Source organism: Ictalurus furcatus, chromosome 5 (assembly GCF_023375685.1).
Source record: "Ictalurus furcatus strain D&B chromosome 5, Billie_1.0, whole genome shotgun sequence".
NCBI classification, from domain to species: Eukaryota; Metazoa; Chordata; class Actinopteri; order Siluriformes; family Ictaluridae; genus Ictalurus; species Ictalurus furcatus.
In genome coordinates this window covers 16,290,274-16,308,673 of record NC_071259.1, presented here as the reverse complement: position 1 = coordinate 16,308,673, position 18,400 = coordinate 16,290,274, and the positions used below count along the sequence as shown (strand labels likewise).

Below are 18,400 nucleotides of genomic sequence, written 5' to 3'. Positions count from 1 at the left end.
TCATGGTACCATCTACAGGTGCGTGGTTGTAAGTCCCCAAGCAGTCCTGGACCTTTTTAATGTAGAATGGAAAATGTAAATAAACAAACTTCCCCTACGAAGTAAGAGTTGACATGGCCCGAGTCTCACAGTCCACCAGGTGGCGCTCGGAACATTCCTCACCTGTAGTAGTGGGAAGTTCGGATCATTTTACTGACTTGGATCTTTGAATCCCGTTCAGCAAAATGAACGAATCCTTTTTCGAGTTATTTCGTTCATTTCAGCAGAATATAATTAAAATGTTACATGTTAAATTCCCCAACACAATTAGTACTTAATAAACTATAAAATAAACTATAGGCTAATGCAGCCAAGGCCGAATTATGAGAAAGATCTGTTAGTTCACCTCACCTCCCGATCCGAGTCTTCTTTCTTTTGTCACGTCTGTTCCCTGGAAATAGAAATGATTAGTTCACCTCTTGAGTCTTCGGATTCGAGTCGTTCGTTCATCACGTGACCGCCCCATAGGCTGAATGCAGTGGGGCTGTGATGGGATGAACAAACGACTTGAACCCTAATACTCGAGAGGTGCTTTTAACCTAAGATTCCTTAAATATCTTGAAGAATTTTTTAAAGAAAGTCCATGTATTTAGATGCTTTCCCTTTGCTGTAAAATCTATATGTTAATGTATGTTTACAACTGTAGTTTCTGTGTCCTTGACGTCAATCTGTTGTAAGATGTGTTATGTTCTATTTACATATTGTTGTTGTTGTTTTTCGTGTAATTGTAAGTAATTTCTTTTCAATGCCTATGTAACTGTTTTTCATCTTCATGTATTAATTAATTAATTTTTTTTTAAAGACTCGAGAGGTGAACTAATCATCTCTGTTTCTGGTACAGAACGGATGGGGATGTTGCAACGCATGCGCGGTCAACACAAAATGAACGAATCTTTCTCTGAGACAACTCGTTGTTCCCGAGTCATATTAAAGAATCGTTTAAAATGAGCGAATCACTCTCTGAGACAACTCGTTGTTCCCGAGTCATATTAAATAATTGTTTAAAACGTGCGAATCACTCTCTGATACAACTCGTTGTTCCCTAATCATATTAAAGAATTGTTTAAAACGTGCGAATCACTCTCTGAGACAACTCTTTGTTCCCCAGTAATATTAAAGAATCGTTAAAATGAGTGAATCGTTCATAAACGACACATTACACTCCTCACGTGCGGCGCTCTCGAGCGACGTCGTGTTTTGGTTAACAGGCTAGCTACCAAGCTAATTAGCTAATGGTAATTTAATTTAATTAGCTAATGCTAATAGAAATTACCTAATGGTAATTTTATTCATACCTAGCTGGATTGCTACCTGTGGATCACACACTGTTGGTGACTATAAACTTTAATACAAAAATGAAGTGTGTAATTGAAGGAAATGGTGTGAAAGGTAAGATATATTCTCTCTCTCTCTCTCTCTCTCTCTCTCTCTCTCGCTCATACAAGAGCATAGGAAGGAGCTTGTATGTTCTAAACTACTGTTTATTTTTCAGTTTTTGGAAAAGCAGTTCATGCTCTGTCACGGATTGGTGAGGAAATTTGGTTGGACCCACTGGAGAAAGGGGTAACATGCCCAACGTCTACCACATCTCGGCTCATGCAGTTATTGGCACCTTTCACGAAAATGAGCAAAAACAAATATATAAAGTAGAAAATGATTATCATTTATATATTATCCGATGAATGATAGTTTGAGATTAATATTAGAGGGACACTGTGTGAGGGTGCACGGTGGCTTAGTGGTTAGTACGTTCACCTCACACCTTTTGGGGTTCTATTCCCACCACAGCCCTGTGTGTGTGGAATTTACATGTTCTCCCAGTGCTGCGGTGGTTTCCTGCGGCTACTCCGCTTTCCTCCCCTAGTCCAAAGACATGCATGGTACGCTGATTGGCATGTCTGTAGTGTGTGTATGTGTATGTGATTGTGCCCTATGATGGAGTGTACCCTGCCTTGTGCCTAGGGCTGCACAATTATGGCCAAAATGATAATCCCAATTATTTTGATCAATATTGAGATCTTGATTATTTATCACGATTATTCATTGATTTTAGGGACAACATATTTTTATTGTACTTTCACATTTAAATAAACAGACCGCTGCTTTCAGCTCCATGTTGTGCTACATTCCTGCTAATGTACAAATCTTTGCATCAAATTAGACTGATCCTTAAAGTGCATCATCTCATTGAAGCAAAATATAAATAAAATTGTACCCAAAATATAGGATAAGTAAAAATGCCATCAACCAAATGAAAATATGCATCAAATATAACAATATGTAACTAAATGAAAACAATTCAGGCATATGCAGAAAAGGCAATAACAGTGTTTACAGGAGGAGAGATGCAAGACAATAGGAAATTACAAAAATTTAGGTGCACAGTTGAAGTTTAGTGTTTTTTTTTCTTTTTCTTTTTTTTTTTTTAGAGATGGTAACGTTAATATGCCACAATATAACACACAAGTAGGCATGAGAAAACTTGAGCTTGTCAATTATGACAGAATTTAGGAACATAGTGCGGGATCAATAAAAGATGGCGGTTGTGAGATCGGGAAGTTGAGAGAAGCAGATGATGTACAGTGTTACTCGTCATCATAATGGCTTCTCTGCAGTATTTACACACTTGTTTGGTTGACTGAGGAGATGAAAAGCAGTGTGTAAGTAACTGTTGCTTGGTGTAGATGTATTTTGGACTTCCTGTAGTTTTTATTCCGATTGTATTATACAACTCCGAACAGGTCACTCGCACCGGTGCGAATAAATATTTATTCACAGTCGCACAAAGTACTTTTCAGTTGCAAATGCGAGTGAAATGGTTGCACTGTAGAGCCCTGAGTTTATCTGCAAAATTTTTTCCTGTTCGGCGTGATGAGGTTTAATGTCCCCGACAACCTCTGTAGTGCCATTTAGCATCATGCTAGAGTCATGATTTCCCCTCGCGCAAGCGCTGGAGCTTGCAGGGAAACTGGCAGCTCGAGCGCTAAAATGCTAATACGTTTCTGGCTTTTGGCACTACAAAATGACGTCATCCCTGCGCCGCTCTATGTGATTGGCTGTAAGTGTAGGAAGCGCTTGATTTGAGTGGAGAAAACAGCAGAGTTTTCTATGAGCGGCAGACGAACTTTAAACATCAATATCGCAGTCGATCATGTTCATTTAATCGTGGGCAGTCAAAATCATAATCACGATCGATATTCGATTAATTGCGCAGCCCTACTTGTGCCCTATGCTCCCTGGGATAGACTCCAGCTTCCCTGTGACCCTGAAGGATAAGCGATATAGAAGATGGATGGACACTGTGTAGTTTTATTTTAACTCAGTAACTTTTCTCACATTGTTTTGCAAAACAAAACACCGGTTATTGGCACCTTAAAATTGAAAGTTTGGTGAAATCTCCCTTGGAAAGAATACCTGTACTCAGGGTTATTATAATTTTAAAAATATTGCTAGTTTGTGTTTTTATTTTGTTTTGTATTTTGGTCTTCAATTCCAGCTTTGTTTCAGTTAGCTTTAATCGTGCATAAATAGTTTTGATTTCATTTTTATCTTCATTACTAAAATCATTACTTTTAGTTTGTATTTCGTTTTTAATATCACGGTAAAATGTGTATTTGACAAAAGGTGGAATAAACGATCAGAAGATAAGATTATCTAATATCCAACAAGGTAAAATCACTCAGTGTTGAGTTTCACTGAATTTTGGTCGTTTATGATTCGGCAACATTGATGGATCCACTTCGTTCAACCTCTGATCTTAAGTCAGACCAGCAAACATTTAAAATACGAAAACGTAAATTTTATTCTCTGAAATTCGATTTCGTTTTCGTTCGTGTTACAGGTGGATGTTATATTTGCAGTCTAGTTTTCGTTCATTTGGAAACACATTTTTTTTTTTTTTTTTTTTTTTTAGTTAATGAAAATTTTTTTTTCACTTATAGTTTTAGTTTTCGTGATAGTTTTCATTAACGATAATAACCTTGCCTGTAATGTCCAACAAGGTTGGTGAACATTTGTAGACATAATTTGGGACCAAGCTTCTTTATATTGGTGTATATTTCTTAGGTTTCTGCATGTGGACTACTCTCTTCATCCTTCAGCTGGTAACATTTTAACCCTCTGGCATCGGAAACCAGGTTTTGTGTTAAAATATCCTGGAACTTGACAGAATTCATGACTCAATTAACCTTCATAAGGGTCCTTGGACAAGCAACTAAAAAGCATACTTATGGTGTGCATGATACCAAAAATTCAGTTTTGGTATCATGTGATCACAATGCATGACTTGTGTTAGGAAATTACAGGTGCTGTATCTGGTATGGTGCTCCACTGTCTCCACGTGGCCATTTCTGAACATTTACGGGCCCTAAATGGAAACTCGGTCAGTGCGTTTACATGGACAACAATAATCCAATATTAACCCGATTAAGACAATACTCTGATTAAGAAACTACCATGTAAACAGCAATTTTTAATTACCTTAATCTGATTAAGGTCATACTCGAAGTAAACTCAAATCGAATTAAGACATGTGGAGTATTCCTGTTTTAGTCGCATTATCGATGTGTATTACAGACATGTAAACAACTTAATCACATTATTAACGTCGTGTGGGAGTTATGTTGAGCTGTATGTTCTGGAGGGAACTTCGGACAGCGTAGCGCGGTGACGTAATGACGTGTGCTGTTAATTGAACTATGTTCTATAACATGTAAAACGGGAACATGAAAGGAGTATTCTAAAAGCAACTCATGTAAACACCTTAATCACAGTATTGTCTTATTCAGAATAAGGTCAATAATTAGATTACTGCTGTCCATGTAAACGTAGTCAGTGTCCCCCACCAACACCACTTATCATCCATTTCTCCTCTTCTGCTTTTTTTCTCTTTTCTTACCGAGACATATATGAATGCTTCTTGATTGCTGATCCTTTGTTATCTGATGCTAGTTATCTAATTTGGTTAGGTACTAAATTGCAGTTTCTATTCTTTCCACACCACAAGGGGGCCTCTTGCGACTGCCTGATACATAAACCTTTTTGCCAAATGATAGTAAAGTGTCTTTTTTTTTTTTTTTGCATATATCTTTAAAAACCACCTGTGGTTTGTGGACCTGTAGCAACCTTGTTATGGAGCCGATTTCATTCATGGTTGATTTTAAAATTTGACAACACCCAAGATTCATCTACTTGATTCATCCACTGTAAAGAATGCTCTGTGTCCACTTCCTGATAAATTATTTAGTTTTTATAGCCCTGACTGTACAGAATGGACCCTGTCCCATATAGCACCCTAAGCCTGTGGTTCTCCTCCAAGTCCTCGAGTGTCAAGGCGTGGCCCTATGGTGCCTGAGTGACCAAGGGCTTGAGGGTGTAAAAGTAAGCATTTGGGGCACACTTTATCACATTTTTGAATGTTGACTGTTCAGTCAGTGTTCAGCCTGAAGCTTTCATGATGGCTCGCAATTCACTGGCCTACAGTTATAAACAGTGTTTCTCAAACACTGGTGCATGAAGCTATGAATGAGAAATTTGGTTTAGTATTGGTTGGGATGACCAATGAAAACTAGTTTTTACACTGCAAGACAAATGAAGTTCATAATTTTGTCACTCCATTCATGGAAAAAATACCAGACAAATCATCCCAAATAATAACATAATTTAAATAAATAAATAACAAATTAAAATAACATGAGAAATCAGCTGTCTCCATGCAGTAGTTCGTATAAAATTTTGTGTAGGTAGGCTATAGACAAAGTAATTATATTAATTAGGTGTCATTCAATCATTTAATCAGTTATTTTATGGAGTTGGTGCTTAATGGTAAGTTAAATTAATAGGCAAAGATACATTAGGACCCTAACTTTATTTGAAATTCTGCTTCTCTTGTTTTAAACCACTGCATTTCCTGTCCATCTGCTTTGATTGATCCTCACTTATAATTGCAAGAGATTTTGGGAAGAAGACTACTGCCTTCTTTCATTGTGGGCTTGCAGTAGAGGTTTGCTGACCACCCTTCAGAAGTTTAAAATGAGAAATGTGACATCCTTTGGCCTTATGTCATTGTGACAGGAAATTAAAACAGCAATCTTTTTCAAGTTTCAGTTTGTTGCATTTATTTTAAATATTCTTTTTGCTGACTCTCATGGAGGGTGTCAATAAATTTAGAGTTGACTGTATCAGTGAAAGGCCTAGACAGTTGCCATTAGCTGTTCTGAGCCTAGCTGTTTATGTAGTTAGCCTAACTCCAAGAAGTGGAGACCCACTATCACTACCCACTGTTGGCATCCATAGAGATGGTTTTGTAACCTTTTCCAGCCTGGTGACCATCAACAAATCCCAGATGGAGAAATTAGGGAGAAATTATAGGACTTTTGTGAAAATCTGATGATATTTTAGATCATATTTATGCAGAAATATAGGAAATTCTAAAGGGTTCACATACTTTCAAGCACCACTGTGGTTCTAAACCTTATACTTTAATCTGAGTCTGATCAGAGTAGGACCACAATGCCAATACACCAAGACTTATGCTGGATGTCATCTTTTTATGTAGAATGGTCATAGTTTGAAAAAGATCAAATATAAAATGTTCATGCAAACCTAGCTAATATAATCCTGTTTCTCCTGTTTCACATTTCAAAGCTGGCTGTTAGGACAGTGAACAAGGCCCATTCAGCATATGCTTGTTTCCTCTTCTCTCCCATGTTCTTCCAGCATTATACCTCAACTTCAGACGAACTACAGGATAATAAGTCTGCAAAATGCAAAGTATCCATAAAGGTATAAAAAAAAATCAAACTGTGCACAATTTCTTCAGTATTTCTATAGAAGACAGATTTTACGTTTGTAAAAGATACATAACAAGGGTGGACAGATCATAAATTCATTAGCTAGCACACTGGGGAAATGAAAGATTCAGTGTGCTTGCCAAGTCCCATGGTATCTTTGCCCAGAAGTCCAATTAACTGTGTAAACAATTATGTGCATTGGTACAGATTATGGAAAATAATCTATATTATTTAGACTAATAATTCCCCCTTGCATTGCATTTTCCTTTCATTGCTGTGATTGCTTTTCTGTCTTAAACAGAATTGAACAGTGAAATGTAATGCAGTGGTGTGGATTGCTTTTAAAGGTAGATTACCTTCACTTATGGCACAAAGTAAGCATTTATTTATTAAAAAAGCTATTCCCTGCTGATTGTTTTTCATTAAAGCGATCATGTGAGGGCAGTGCAATGAAGGTTTTTCTTCAACATCCATCGTCCCGAAGTCAATGGGTTTTTTGGTTAAATGCCTGAAATGAGGTCTGTGGTGAACACAATCTCAAGATATGTTCATGTTTTATACTCTGACATAAAATACATCAGTAATACCCCACTTGTGATTTTGTTATGCTTTTACGTGTCTTGAAAAAGACGGTTGCTAACAAGTGGCTTAATGGTACTACCACAACAGGAAAACTCGCCTACTACAGCCTCGTTGTTTTTATACTCGCGCTCTTGCAAACTATTCCAACTCAAACTTTCCAACTTATAGATTTATCAATTTATAGCATTTTCCAATTATAATGTTTTTAAAAAATAAAGTTTGAAAGAGTTGTCGGAAGTGTAGCGGTGGTGACGTTGAAGTCATGCGATCGTGGTATAGTTCGTTTATAGCCTAACATTAGCTTTTACTTCTGACGATTGTATTTAGGCTTCAAAATTCATAAAAGTTCTGTTCATTTGTGAAGATTGTCTTAATGAAAAAAAATGTAAGAATCATAAACTTTTGTTGGACACAGAGCTTATTTTCTGCAATAATCCAAAAGCCAATGGAAAAATCCTATTGGCTGTTTGTCGAGGTTACCAGGGTGATGCTAACTTCCAGAGTGGCCTACAAAAATACCTCATCCCTGCAGGACTGACGACTTCCACATTAGTGAGAAAGGGACACCCCTCTTTCGTAATCCAGAGATAAAGTCCATCTCTACAGCGGGCAGTTATTACATTTAAGATGGCAAAAATGCCAATGTACATGTAACACCGGTCCCATTCACAAGGTGTGAGATTTTCATGCGATAAAATTACAGCTTTTGATTATATCACAATGTACACTACTGTAGTAATGGTTTGGAAGTGAAATTTGACGTGGTGAACACAGATGAGCGGATTGATACATACAGCGAAACATCCCAGTGTGATTATATGAAATATAGGCATATAATATGTAGTTAATTAAGAAAAGGGACACCGCCATCTTGCTCTCACAGTTACGTCTTCCCAACTCGTAAATACAAACTTCGCAGGAGGACTTGAATGCACCATAATTCATGTTATTCCACTGTAGACATTGATTTTCCCTCTGGCATGTAACCTTCTTGAATAGATTTCTTTTGCAACATTCACTAGAGAGTACAGTTTTTTCCTTTCTTTCTCAGGTTGTTGAATATGTGAAGTTAAAAAAAGACCATTATATTAACATCCTGCTGAAGCTGATTGTCTGCCAGGCAACTATGAACAAGAAACTAATATTCCATAATCTGCTTGGCTGCCCCTGAATAAAACTGCTACAACTTTTCTACAGATTTCTACTCATTGGTCAGCTGTTAGTAGGCTGTATTTTAATGTTTAATCCAAGACAGTAAAATGATAATAGGCTCCTTTTACGTTCAGTACCAATAAGAGCATTCAGAGTATGGATCCTATTTGTACTGGCAATTGTAACTTGTTGATAAATGGTATGTGTGTTCTGTAGTCGGTGCTGCCCCTCTTCCGCAGCGTCGCCACATTAGAGCGCAGTGTGTACAGATGTGAGATAACTATCAACATCTTCGACAGCAGGGTGGTATTCAAGTTTAAGTGCAGAAATGGTAAGTTGGTTTTACAGCAATGCCTTCTGCTGAAATTTAGAGCTGTATCTGTAGCACTAGGGGGCGCTGTACACTAGCATATAAGCACCGACAGTCATCTCTCTCTTTCTCTCTCTCTCTCTCTCTCTCACCATGATCATAATGGTTATCAGTCTGATACATTATGTTCACATATAACAGCTATGATTACATGAAGGTTGGACTTTTTCATGCTTTATCATATACGAATACATTATTTTATGTTTAAAAATTGTAGGAATAACCAAGACACATAACTTGGGGTACCAAGAATGTGAAGCTCTGCAAGCAGTTTTTCCAGTTCACCTGTGTCCCAACATTTTAAAGGCACATCCAAAGTAGGTCTATACCTGCTATGTATAAGATAATAACCTACAAATCATTCTTACTTGTCATTCAACGAATCTTTGTTAATTATCATATAATGTCACAGATATTTATGAAGTATTAATAAAGATACTGTCAGGTCCAGAATGCTTGTAAATGTATTCTAAGAGATTTAAAACCTCTTATCAAAAATGTGTGTTTTTAACATACCCTTGTGTGTTGCAATTGCTGGCACCTCTGCATTTAATACTTTGTGTATTGTGTATAATACAAAATTGTGTATTTTGTTTATGAGTATCAAAGCAATTCTAACATCTAGCCAACGTCAGGCGCTTAGGTTTGTGGCTAGATGAAAGAGACTTTTTTTCTGGAATGCCTTCCAAATTGTTATGGTATGGAGCTGATGCGCAATTGTGCACAAGGAGACTTGTTGACCTCACTATTCTCCTATCTTATGTAAATCTTCAACCATGTCTCTCTAACCATCACTGGTGGGGGTGGGAACTGTTCCAAGCAGGTCAATTACACCATTCTCAGTTGTGTTAAACTGTTGTTTATTACCCTAACAGTGAATATGGGCATTTTCAGGCATGTAGCTATTTTTCTATAGCCATTTGTCTCATTTCCTTTGTGTAGTCTCGAATCTTCCCCATGTTGATGAATGACTAAAAGGATAGCCATTCATCAATAATAGGAATTATTATAGATTCATTAGGAATAATAAAAGTATAATATACACTCTCCAGACACTTTATTAGGAACACTATACTAGTACTGGGTAGGTCTCTCTTTGCTTTCAATACAACCTCAGTTCTTTGTGGCACGGAGTCCCACAAGATGTTGGAAAAATTCCTTTGCGATTCTGGTCCTGCAGATTTTTCAGGTGCACTTATATGCTGCAAGTCTCCTGTTCTACCACATCCAAAATGTGTTCTGTTGGATTCAGGCTATGGCATACAATCAGTGATTCATTGGTATTAACAGGTCCAAAGTGTCCCAAGAAAACATTCCCCGCACCATTACACCACCTCCACCAGCCTGGATTGTTGGGACCATGGATTCATGCTGTTCGTGCTAAATTCTGACCCTATCCTCTGTGTGCCTCGGCAGAAATCAAGATTCATCAGACCAGGCTACATTTTTCCAGTCTTGAACTGTCCTGTGCTTGAGAGCCTGTGCCCACTGCAGCCTCAGCTTACTGTTCTTGACTGACAGAAGTGGAACACACCAAGGTGCACAGTATGTGCAAGATTTTCTGCATTGCACTACTGTCACATGATTGGCTGATTAGATAATTGCATGACTGGTATTCAGTTGTTCCTAATAAAGTCTAAAGTGAGTGTAAATGGATGCAAACCACACACATCTTTTAGTTACATTTTGTTCATAAGTATTTCTGGGGGTGCAAATAATTGTGACACATTGTTTTGTTAAATTCTTAATATGTCTTCTTAATATATACTGTATATACTTAAATTACAAGTTAGATCTCATATTTTCAGTGTGAGATTAAGCCAGTTTTTGAATATCGAGGAATCTTTAGATGTGTCATCTCAATTAATGTTTCATTTGAGCATGAAGGATTTTGGTATTTTCTCAGACTTCTCAGTGACATTGTGATGCACTTCCCTGTCTCACAAGAGGAAATCACACTATCCATATCACCCATTAGAGTGATACTGAAGAATTACTTTGAAGAGGACAATGGTCAGGAGTTTATTTCAGTGGTTTTCAGATTATATGATCTGCTGCAGTAAAAATAGAATGCAACAAAAGACTTTTCATATCTCCTTTTTTTAATGGTTTGCTTACAGATCGCATCATGTATACAGAGATGTTTCTACATCCTGAGGAGTTTGACTACTTCCATCTCAGAGTGGACTCAGATATAACCTTCTGTCTCAAAGAACTGAGGGTAGGAACCAATAAATGTTTTAGACAGTCACTTAAAAAAACAACATAATTATAATATAACTTATATTGTGGAAATTGCTTCTTTATGTATTCTGATGTTATAAGTATGTTGATGTTTAATGCTGCAAATAGGTATGTTTGATGCTGTAAATAGCAACAATTGCTATAACAATTGCAGCAACATTGATTTTTATAAGCTGTTCAAAATACCCACTGCATTTGGCCCAAGGTTGCAAAAAGCAAACTGCAAGCAAGTCACAGCTCTGAAGTGAGCTTAGCTTGCTAGTGAACTCAACACAAAAATGTTTTTGTGACTGAAGCTGAATCAAATATGCATCATGTGACAAGTTCTTTCTACTGTGGTATTTAAGAGAGAGTACACCATTGAGAATGGCTTCTGTTACTGTAATGTATTCTTTCATGGTGCGTGTAATACTGTCTCTCAGTTGAAAGTCATAGTGTGGTGTGTTAGTACTGATGTTTGAATTTGGTCATATTGTGCATGTGTTGTAAGAAAGGTCTGAGGCCCTGGAATAGCTTGTTCATATTCATTTTTACTGTGACTTATTTCTGTCTAGTGCCCAGTTGCTTGGACTTTAGCATTCAGTTATTTAGGTAATTATAGGTACATGGAAGACCTACAGATTATAACTCACAATCATGTTCTTTTCCCCCTCATAGGATACACATACTAAAATGATTTAGGACTACATGTTTGTGCTACATGTTTTTACTTGGAGATGCTAGTACAAGTCTTAATTGTGATTATGGTTTTCATTTAGTTTTATATGGAAACAGAAATGTTTTAGACCTACATTTCTTAGTCTAATACTCTTGTCCTGAGCTTACTCATATAACCCCTGACTCGTATTTTAGTAGCTTGGAGTAAGCTGTGGGATCCCCCTCTAGTGGTAGCACTTATTACATGTGTCTGGACTGGCTGTCCTGGATGGTATCTCTATAGACTGCTGTGTGTATGTCAGCAGCTGATACAGAAAGACAGAAGTCTGGACTCAGCTGCATTGCTGGGCCACTAAACCTAGTGAGTTACAGAGTTGGATAGCATACAGTGTCCATGACTGATTCCAAGTAAGAAATACACTTGCATAGACCTAAGTGAGAAGAGAGGGGTCATACAAACCTGTATCATGTCAGTATGTTCTAAATGGTTATACAATTGCAATCAAAATTATTCAACCCTCATTGTAAACCAGATTTATTGTCAAATTTACAGACTTTCAGTTGTTTGCAATGAACAAATCAAACAAAAGCAATTGAAATAGTTCAACACAATGAATGCTTCAAGTGGTTTCCCCAAATTCAACTGAAAATGCAACTTATAATGACTTCTCCAGTCTCAAAATTATTCAACCCCTGAATAAAATCCCTCACAACAGCACAAATATAAAAAACAGGTGTTGTCTCAAGCATACCTGATGCAACTAATCAAGGGCTTCATTAGTTGCACACTAGGTGTGCTTGAGCTGGAACACATGAAATATCTGAACTGGCCAGGGGCAGAAAATTATTGAAATACCTGGACGGGGCAGAAAAAGGAAGCGATCAATGGCTGCAACCTGATTTCTGAGAAGGCAGGTTGTGAAAAACCCTCGAGTGACTGCAAAAGACCTACAGCAAGACTTGGGAACAGGCACTGAGGTTTCAGTGAGCACAGTAAGGCACGTACTAAACACAGAATATTTCAATGCCAGAACTCCAAGACGTACACCACTACTGACCCAAAAGCACAAGAGAATTCAGCGAAAAATCATATAAATAAGTCACAGATGTTTTGGGATTCTGTTCTGTGGAGCGCTAAAACAAAACGGAACTTTTTGGCATGATGGATCAGCGGTATGTCTAGAGGAAGAAGAATGAATAAAGATCACTCTGTCCACCGTCATGTATGGTGGAGGCTCAGTGATGATCTGGGGCTGCTTTGCATCCTCTGGCACTGGAAACCTGCAGTGTGTGGCAGGCAAGATGGATTCATTGAAGTATCAGGAAATCCTAGGAGAAAATGTCATGCTGTCTGTGAGGAAGTTGAAGCTTGGGCGTCATTGGACTTTCCAACAGGACAATGATCCCAAGCATACCTCAAATTCCACCAAGGCTTGATTGCAGAAGAAGTCCTGGAAGATTCTACAAGGTCATCACAGTCACCTGACTTGAACCCCATAGAAAATCTCTGGTGGGATTTGAAGAAGGCGGTTACAGCACGCAAACCCAAGAATATTACTGAACTGGAGGCCATTGTTCATGAGGAATGGGCTAAGATTCCTCAGGTACGTTGCCAGAAGCTGGTGTCCTGCTATGCATGTCGTTTGCAGCAGGTCATAACAGTAAAAGGGTTCTCTACTAAGTACTAAAGATGCTTGCCATGAAGGGGTTGAATAATTTTGAGACTGGAGAAGTCATTAGAAGTTGCATTTTCAGTTCAGTTCGGGGAAACCATTTGAAGCATTTGTTGTGTTGAACTATTTCAATTGCTTTTGTTTGATTTGTTCATTGCAAACAGCTGAAAGTCTGCACATTTTGACAATAAACCTGATTTGCAATGGGGGTTGAATAATTTTAATTGCAACTGTATATTGTAGATTGCGGATGTGATGAATGGTAACGTACTTTCATGATGTCCTAGACTTTTATTACAAAGGAGGCTGCTATAAACAAGAATATATTTAAAATGGCATGCACTTGTTTTTAGGGCTTGCTGACATTTGCTGAGTCTCATGGCCTACAAGTGTCTGTTCACTTTGGTTCATCTGGAAAGTAAGGTTGCATTTGTTTCAGTACAAAAAACAAACAAACTGGTAGACAGTGATGTGCTGAATACTCTTTTTTTTTTTTTTTTTTTTTTAAGTCCTGTGTCGTTCAGTTTGGAGGATATGTTGCTGGAGGCTGTAGTAGTATTGGCTACACTAGTGGATCCAACCAGTGAGAATCCTTCCCAGGTGTCTGTTGCCCAGGAAGCTCCAGCACACAGGTGACACAGTCATCCACTTTGAATGTCAGATACATCTAGAGATGATAAATGGACTCTTGTCTTCTGAAAAGTACAGGGTTGCTGAGGTGACCTGATGGTTATATTTAATAAGGTATGGCTATATGAAATAAGATATTGAGGCTACAAACTAAGTATTATGTTGTGGCCACCAGCTGTGTAATCTGAATCCATGACTGAATATCTTGTGGGAATGTCATACTTAATATGTGGTCTCCAGTTAATCATTTGGGCGGGTGAAATAAGTATTTACCGCGTCAACATTTTTTTCAGTAAATATATTTCCAGTAGAGGTGCACCGATACTATATTTATCAGCCGATACGAAAACTGATTATTCAGAGTGATATCGGCCGTTTCACTGCTGCTACTTCCAGTGTAAAATTTTAGCAGTGTAGAGCTTACAGAGCTTACAAAGCTTACAAACTGCAGTTTTGTCATCATTCCACACAAGAGACATCATCTTTACAAAATCGATGTGTTTTCCCGCCCTCTTTCTATTGACAGGATACAATCGGCCCTGATCATCGGATGTTTCGGAAAAAATCCAAAATAAATCAAAATAATTTAGCATTTTAGCATCTTCAAAGTAGACACCCTTTTTGCGTAGAATTTCCAGAAATGTATTCTTGGCATTTTCTCAACCGATTTCTTGAGGAATCCCCCGAGATGCTTTTTAAACAGTATTAAACGAATTCCCACTGATGCAGGACACTTATTGGCTGCTTTTTGGAATATTTCACTCCAAGATATATATATATAAAAATATTTGTAAATAAAATATTAGTTTTCTAAAGAAAGAAATGAATATGATGGCACAGTTATATTTTTTGTCTACAACACCCGATTTTAAACATTTATTGATATACCTTCAGATCAAAAGGTTTTTAAGATCATAAGACATATTTCAGTCAAGTATCTCCAAACTTTTGACTGGTTGTGTGTGTGTGTGTGTGTGTGTGTGTGTGTGTGTATGTGTATGTATATATATATATATATATATATATATACACACATACATACATACACACACACACACACACACACAATACACTGCAAAATTTTAGGCACATGCAAAGAAATGCTGGAGAGAAAAGATGCTTTCAAAGATGCCTTCTTGCATGAGGCACCAGGTGGGGTACACCCTAGACGGGTTGCCAGTCCATTGCAGGGCACATTCATACAGCCATTCATACACTATGGACACTTTAGACATGCCGATCAGTCTACCATGCATGTCTTTGGACTGGGGGAGGAAACAGGAGTACCCGGAGGAAACCCCAAAGCATGGGGAGAACATGCAACCTCCGCACACACAGGGCAGCAGCGGGAATCAAACCCCCGACCCTGGCGGTATGAGGCTAACGTGCTCACCACGTGCTAACTAAGGGATAATCCATGGCTAAGTGCGTTACATGATTTTAATGGTTGCCTCCATGGAGTGGTCACTTGCCAGCATTGACAAGTTAAATCTGTCATTGATGTTTGCAGCTCAATATTTGACTGAAAAGATAAAAATAACGGTTAATTTTCGTTAGTTATTTTATATATTATTTGTTAGATCTAGAATTCCACCCACTCTAAATCAAGAGCAAGCGAATGAGGGAGAGAGAGAGATTGTGCATGTGTGAATTACCTGCGTCTGTGCCACATCACTACTGATAATGAACCTGTATGTTACTATGGTTACAGTTGTTTATAGGCAGTGCATGAACTTAGACTGGTGATTAAACTGACCAGAACTACCTGTGATCTACACGGTTTTAAATCACAATTTCGAGTATTTGGATGGACCATGGTATATATATATGTGTTTGTGTGTGTGTGTGTGTGTGTATGTATGTGTGTAAGTATGTATATATATATATATATAACACACAGACACACACACACACACACGGTCGGTCCATAAGTAGTTTGGACAATGACTCAGTTTTGGTAATTTTGCCTCTGTACATCATCACAATGGATTTGAAATGAAGCAAACTAGATGTGACAGAAGTACACTTTCAGTTTTAATTGAAGGGGTTTAACAAAAATATTGCATCAACCATTTAGGAATTAGGAACTCCCATTTATTACAGAGTCCCTACATTTTCATGGGCTCAAAAGTAATCAAACAAACTGACATCATTATAAATATAAGGATTATTTTTAATACCGTCACTGTTCAAATACTTATGGACCTGACTGTATATCATTTTGTACTCGCTAATGAAGGCCAACTTCTGTTTCTGGTTTTATCATCCATTTCAGGCAGTGAGGGAAATGTCAGGGACTTTTGCAGTACAAATCTTTATGAAAACTTGAACAGCAGCAGACAGAAACAATGAAAAACATTTTTTTTTTTTTTTTTTTTTTTTACAGAAAAAGCAGAAATTCATGAAATGGTTATTGCATGAAATGATCATTACATAAAGGAATAAAACACAAAATGGCTCGTTTATTGTAAATGAAATGCTGGAAGATAAGTTTGCAAACATTGCAAACACATTATGCGCATTAAGATGCTAAGGCTTTACATATAAGCAGCTGTGTTGCTAGGCAGATGCTTAAAGCTTAGAACTGGTTCAGATACTATTTCATTACGTTTCAACCCTGAAATGCCTGGTTATGGCTAAAATACGTCATGGTATGTTAAGGTACCATGCTTCTAATGGTAAATAGTAATCAACATAATTACTAATTACTATCAACCTAACCTAAGTAAGTTACTTACTTACATATTAAATAATGACATTGTATCCTTAGATATCTGGAAAAAAATCCAAGGTATGCCATTTATGAATTCCTGTAGTGATCACAATGTTAAAATCCTAGTAATAAAAGAAGTGGAAAATGTTCTAGGGGATGAATCATTTGTAAATTATGCATCACAAGTTCTGTTGCACTTTTGTTTTCCATTTAACAAGCGACAGCTAAATATAGGAAAAAACAGAATTTTGAAACACCACTTAACAATGACCCCCATCATCACCTAGTGTCTGTCGTTCCACTCTCAGAGTGACCCAATGGCCTCAACATATGCAGTACAGGCAGCACAGGGTACAGAACAATAACTGACTCAGTGACAACCTTCTTAGCTCAAAGCACACTATTTCAGTACTTCATCACAGTGAAAGCTTTTTAAACAATGCTTAGAAAACTTTACAGACTGTACAAGGTCCCAGAAAATATTTTTCCAACATAACTCTTTCTGAGTGTAATGTAGAGTAATTATGTGTTTAAATATTTTCAATACAATAATAAAACAAAATAATGAAAATGGAAAAATAAAATCCTCTTTCATTCTTATTTACAGTGTAGTGGGCATTTCTGTACACGAGGGTCCAGTAGAGGCAGAGGCAATTAATATAATTCCCCACTGTCCAGTTCATTCAACTGGGGAACAGGTGGCCTCCAGCCAGGGAAGTCCATTCTTCAGACCAGCTGGCCATGTGAGAAAGCTTATGCAACTAGTTGGGGAAGGAGAGGACTTTTCAAAATCCAAAGCTTATTTGAATGGAAAGAGCTCTGGATCTGCTTTGACCACAGCAGTAACACCAGCCACTTTCAAGGTTAGAAACATGTAGGTTATCTGCCAGAATTCTTTATGACCCATTGTAGGAATGTCATCATTTCATTTAATTGCATCACTTTGCTCTAATGTTTGAATTATCACATAAGATCTGATTTAACACAAAGACTGCCATAAAAGGAAATGTGCATGCCTAATCAATTTATCCTAATAAGTTTTCCTCTCATATACCAGATCTGTTCTCTGCTTTTTGGGGCTGTAGCAAATGATCAGGACAGCATCAAATCAGAACTACCCAGTTTGGTGTATGCCAGTGACACTGAGGATGATGCTAGAGACAGTGGTAACAAAGAGGAAGTGTGAGTCAGATAACATACACCAAAGGATGGGCCAGAGGAGACTACATTTATATGTTTTTGAAAATGTTTTAAGTGCAGTGATATACGACTTGTAATAGTTCTGGCACTAATGGTTTAGTACTTATCCTTTATTAGAATTTCATTTTACTTATATGCCTATATGTATACATAAGCTATATATTATCTTGGAAGGAAGTGTTATAAATGGCTAACTGGTGAATAGACATAAAGTGATCTCTGTGCCCCACACAGATGTGATGAACTATTACCAAGTTTCACATTTTGTCAAAAGACTGCAGAATCTAAAGACAGTTCACTGGATGAGTTTGTAACAGTATAGTTAAGACAGCACTCCATATGTATTCAC

General features: G+C 37.5%; 1 protein-coding gene across 2 annotated transcripts; it reads left to right on the top strand.

Moving 5' to 3' along the window:
- The first annotated feature begins 1,223 nt into the window (after window positions 1-1,223).
- On the top strand, window positions 1,224-18,348 carry rad9b (RAD9 checkpoint clamp component B). 2 transcript variants are annotated; one of them, XM_053624885.1, is made up of 11 exons: window positions 1,224-1,428; window positions 1,532-1,602; window positions 6,685-6,822; window positions 8,781-8,895; window positions 9,152-9,251; window positions 10,841-10,947; window positions 11,055-11,155; window positions 13,862-13,926; window positions 14,018-14,140; window positions 17,459-17,714; window positions 17,909-18,348. In XM_053624885.1, exons 1-11 carry the CDS (start codon window positions 1,395-1,397, stop codon window positions 18,035-18,037), a joined length of 1,239 nt encoding a protein of 412 aa, XP_053480860.1. In that variant the 5' UTR covers window positions 1,224-1,394; the 3' UTR covers window positions 18,038-18,348. The 2 variants fall into 2 exon arrangements, with proteins under 2 accessions (XP_053480860.1, XP_053480859.1); XM_053624884.1 differs by lacking the exon at window positions 6,685-6,822 and having other exon boundaries at window positions 17,459-17,725; window positions 17,909-18,042.
- Window positions 18,349-18,400: the final 52 nt, after the last annotated feature.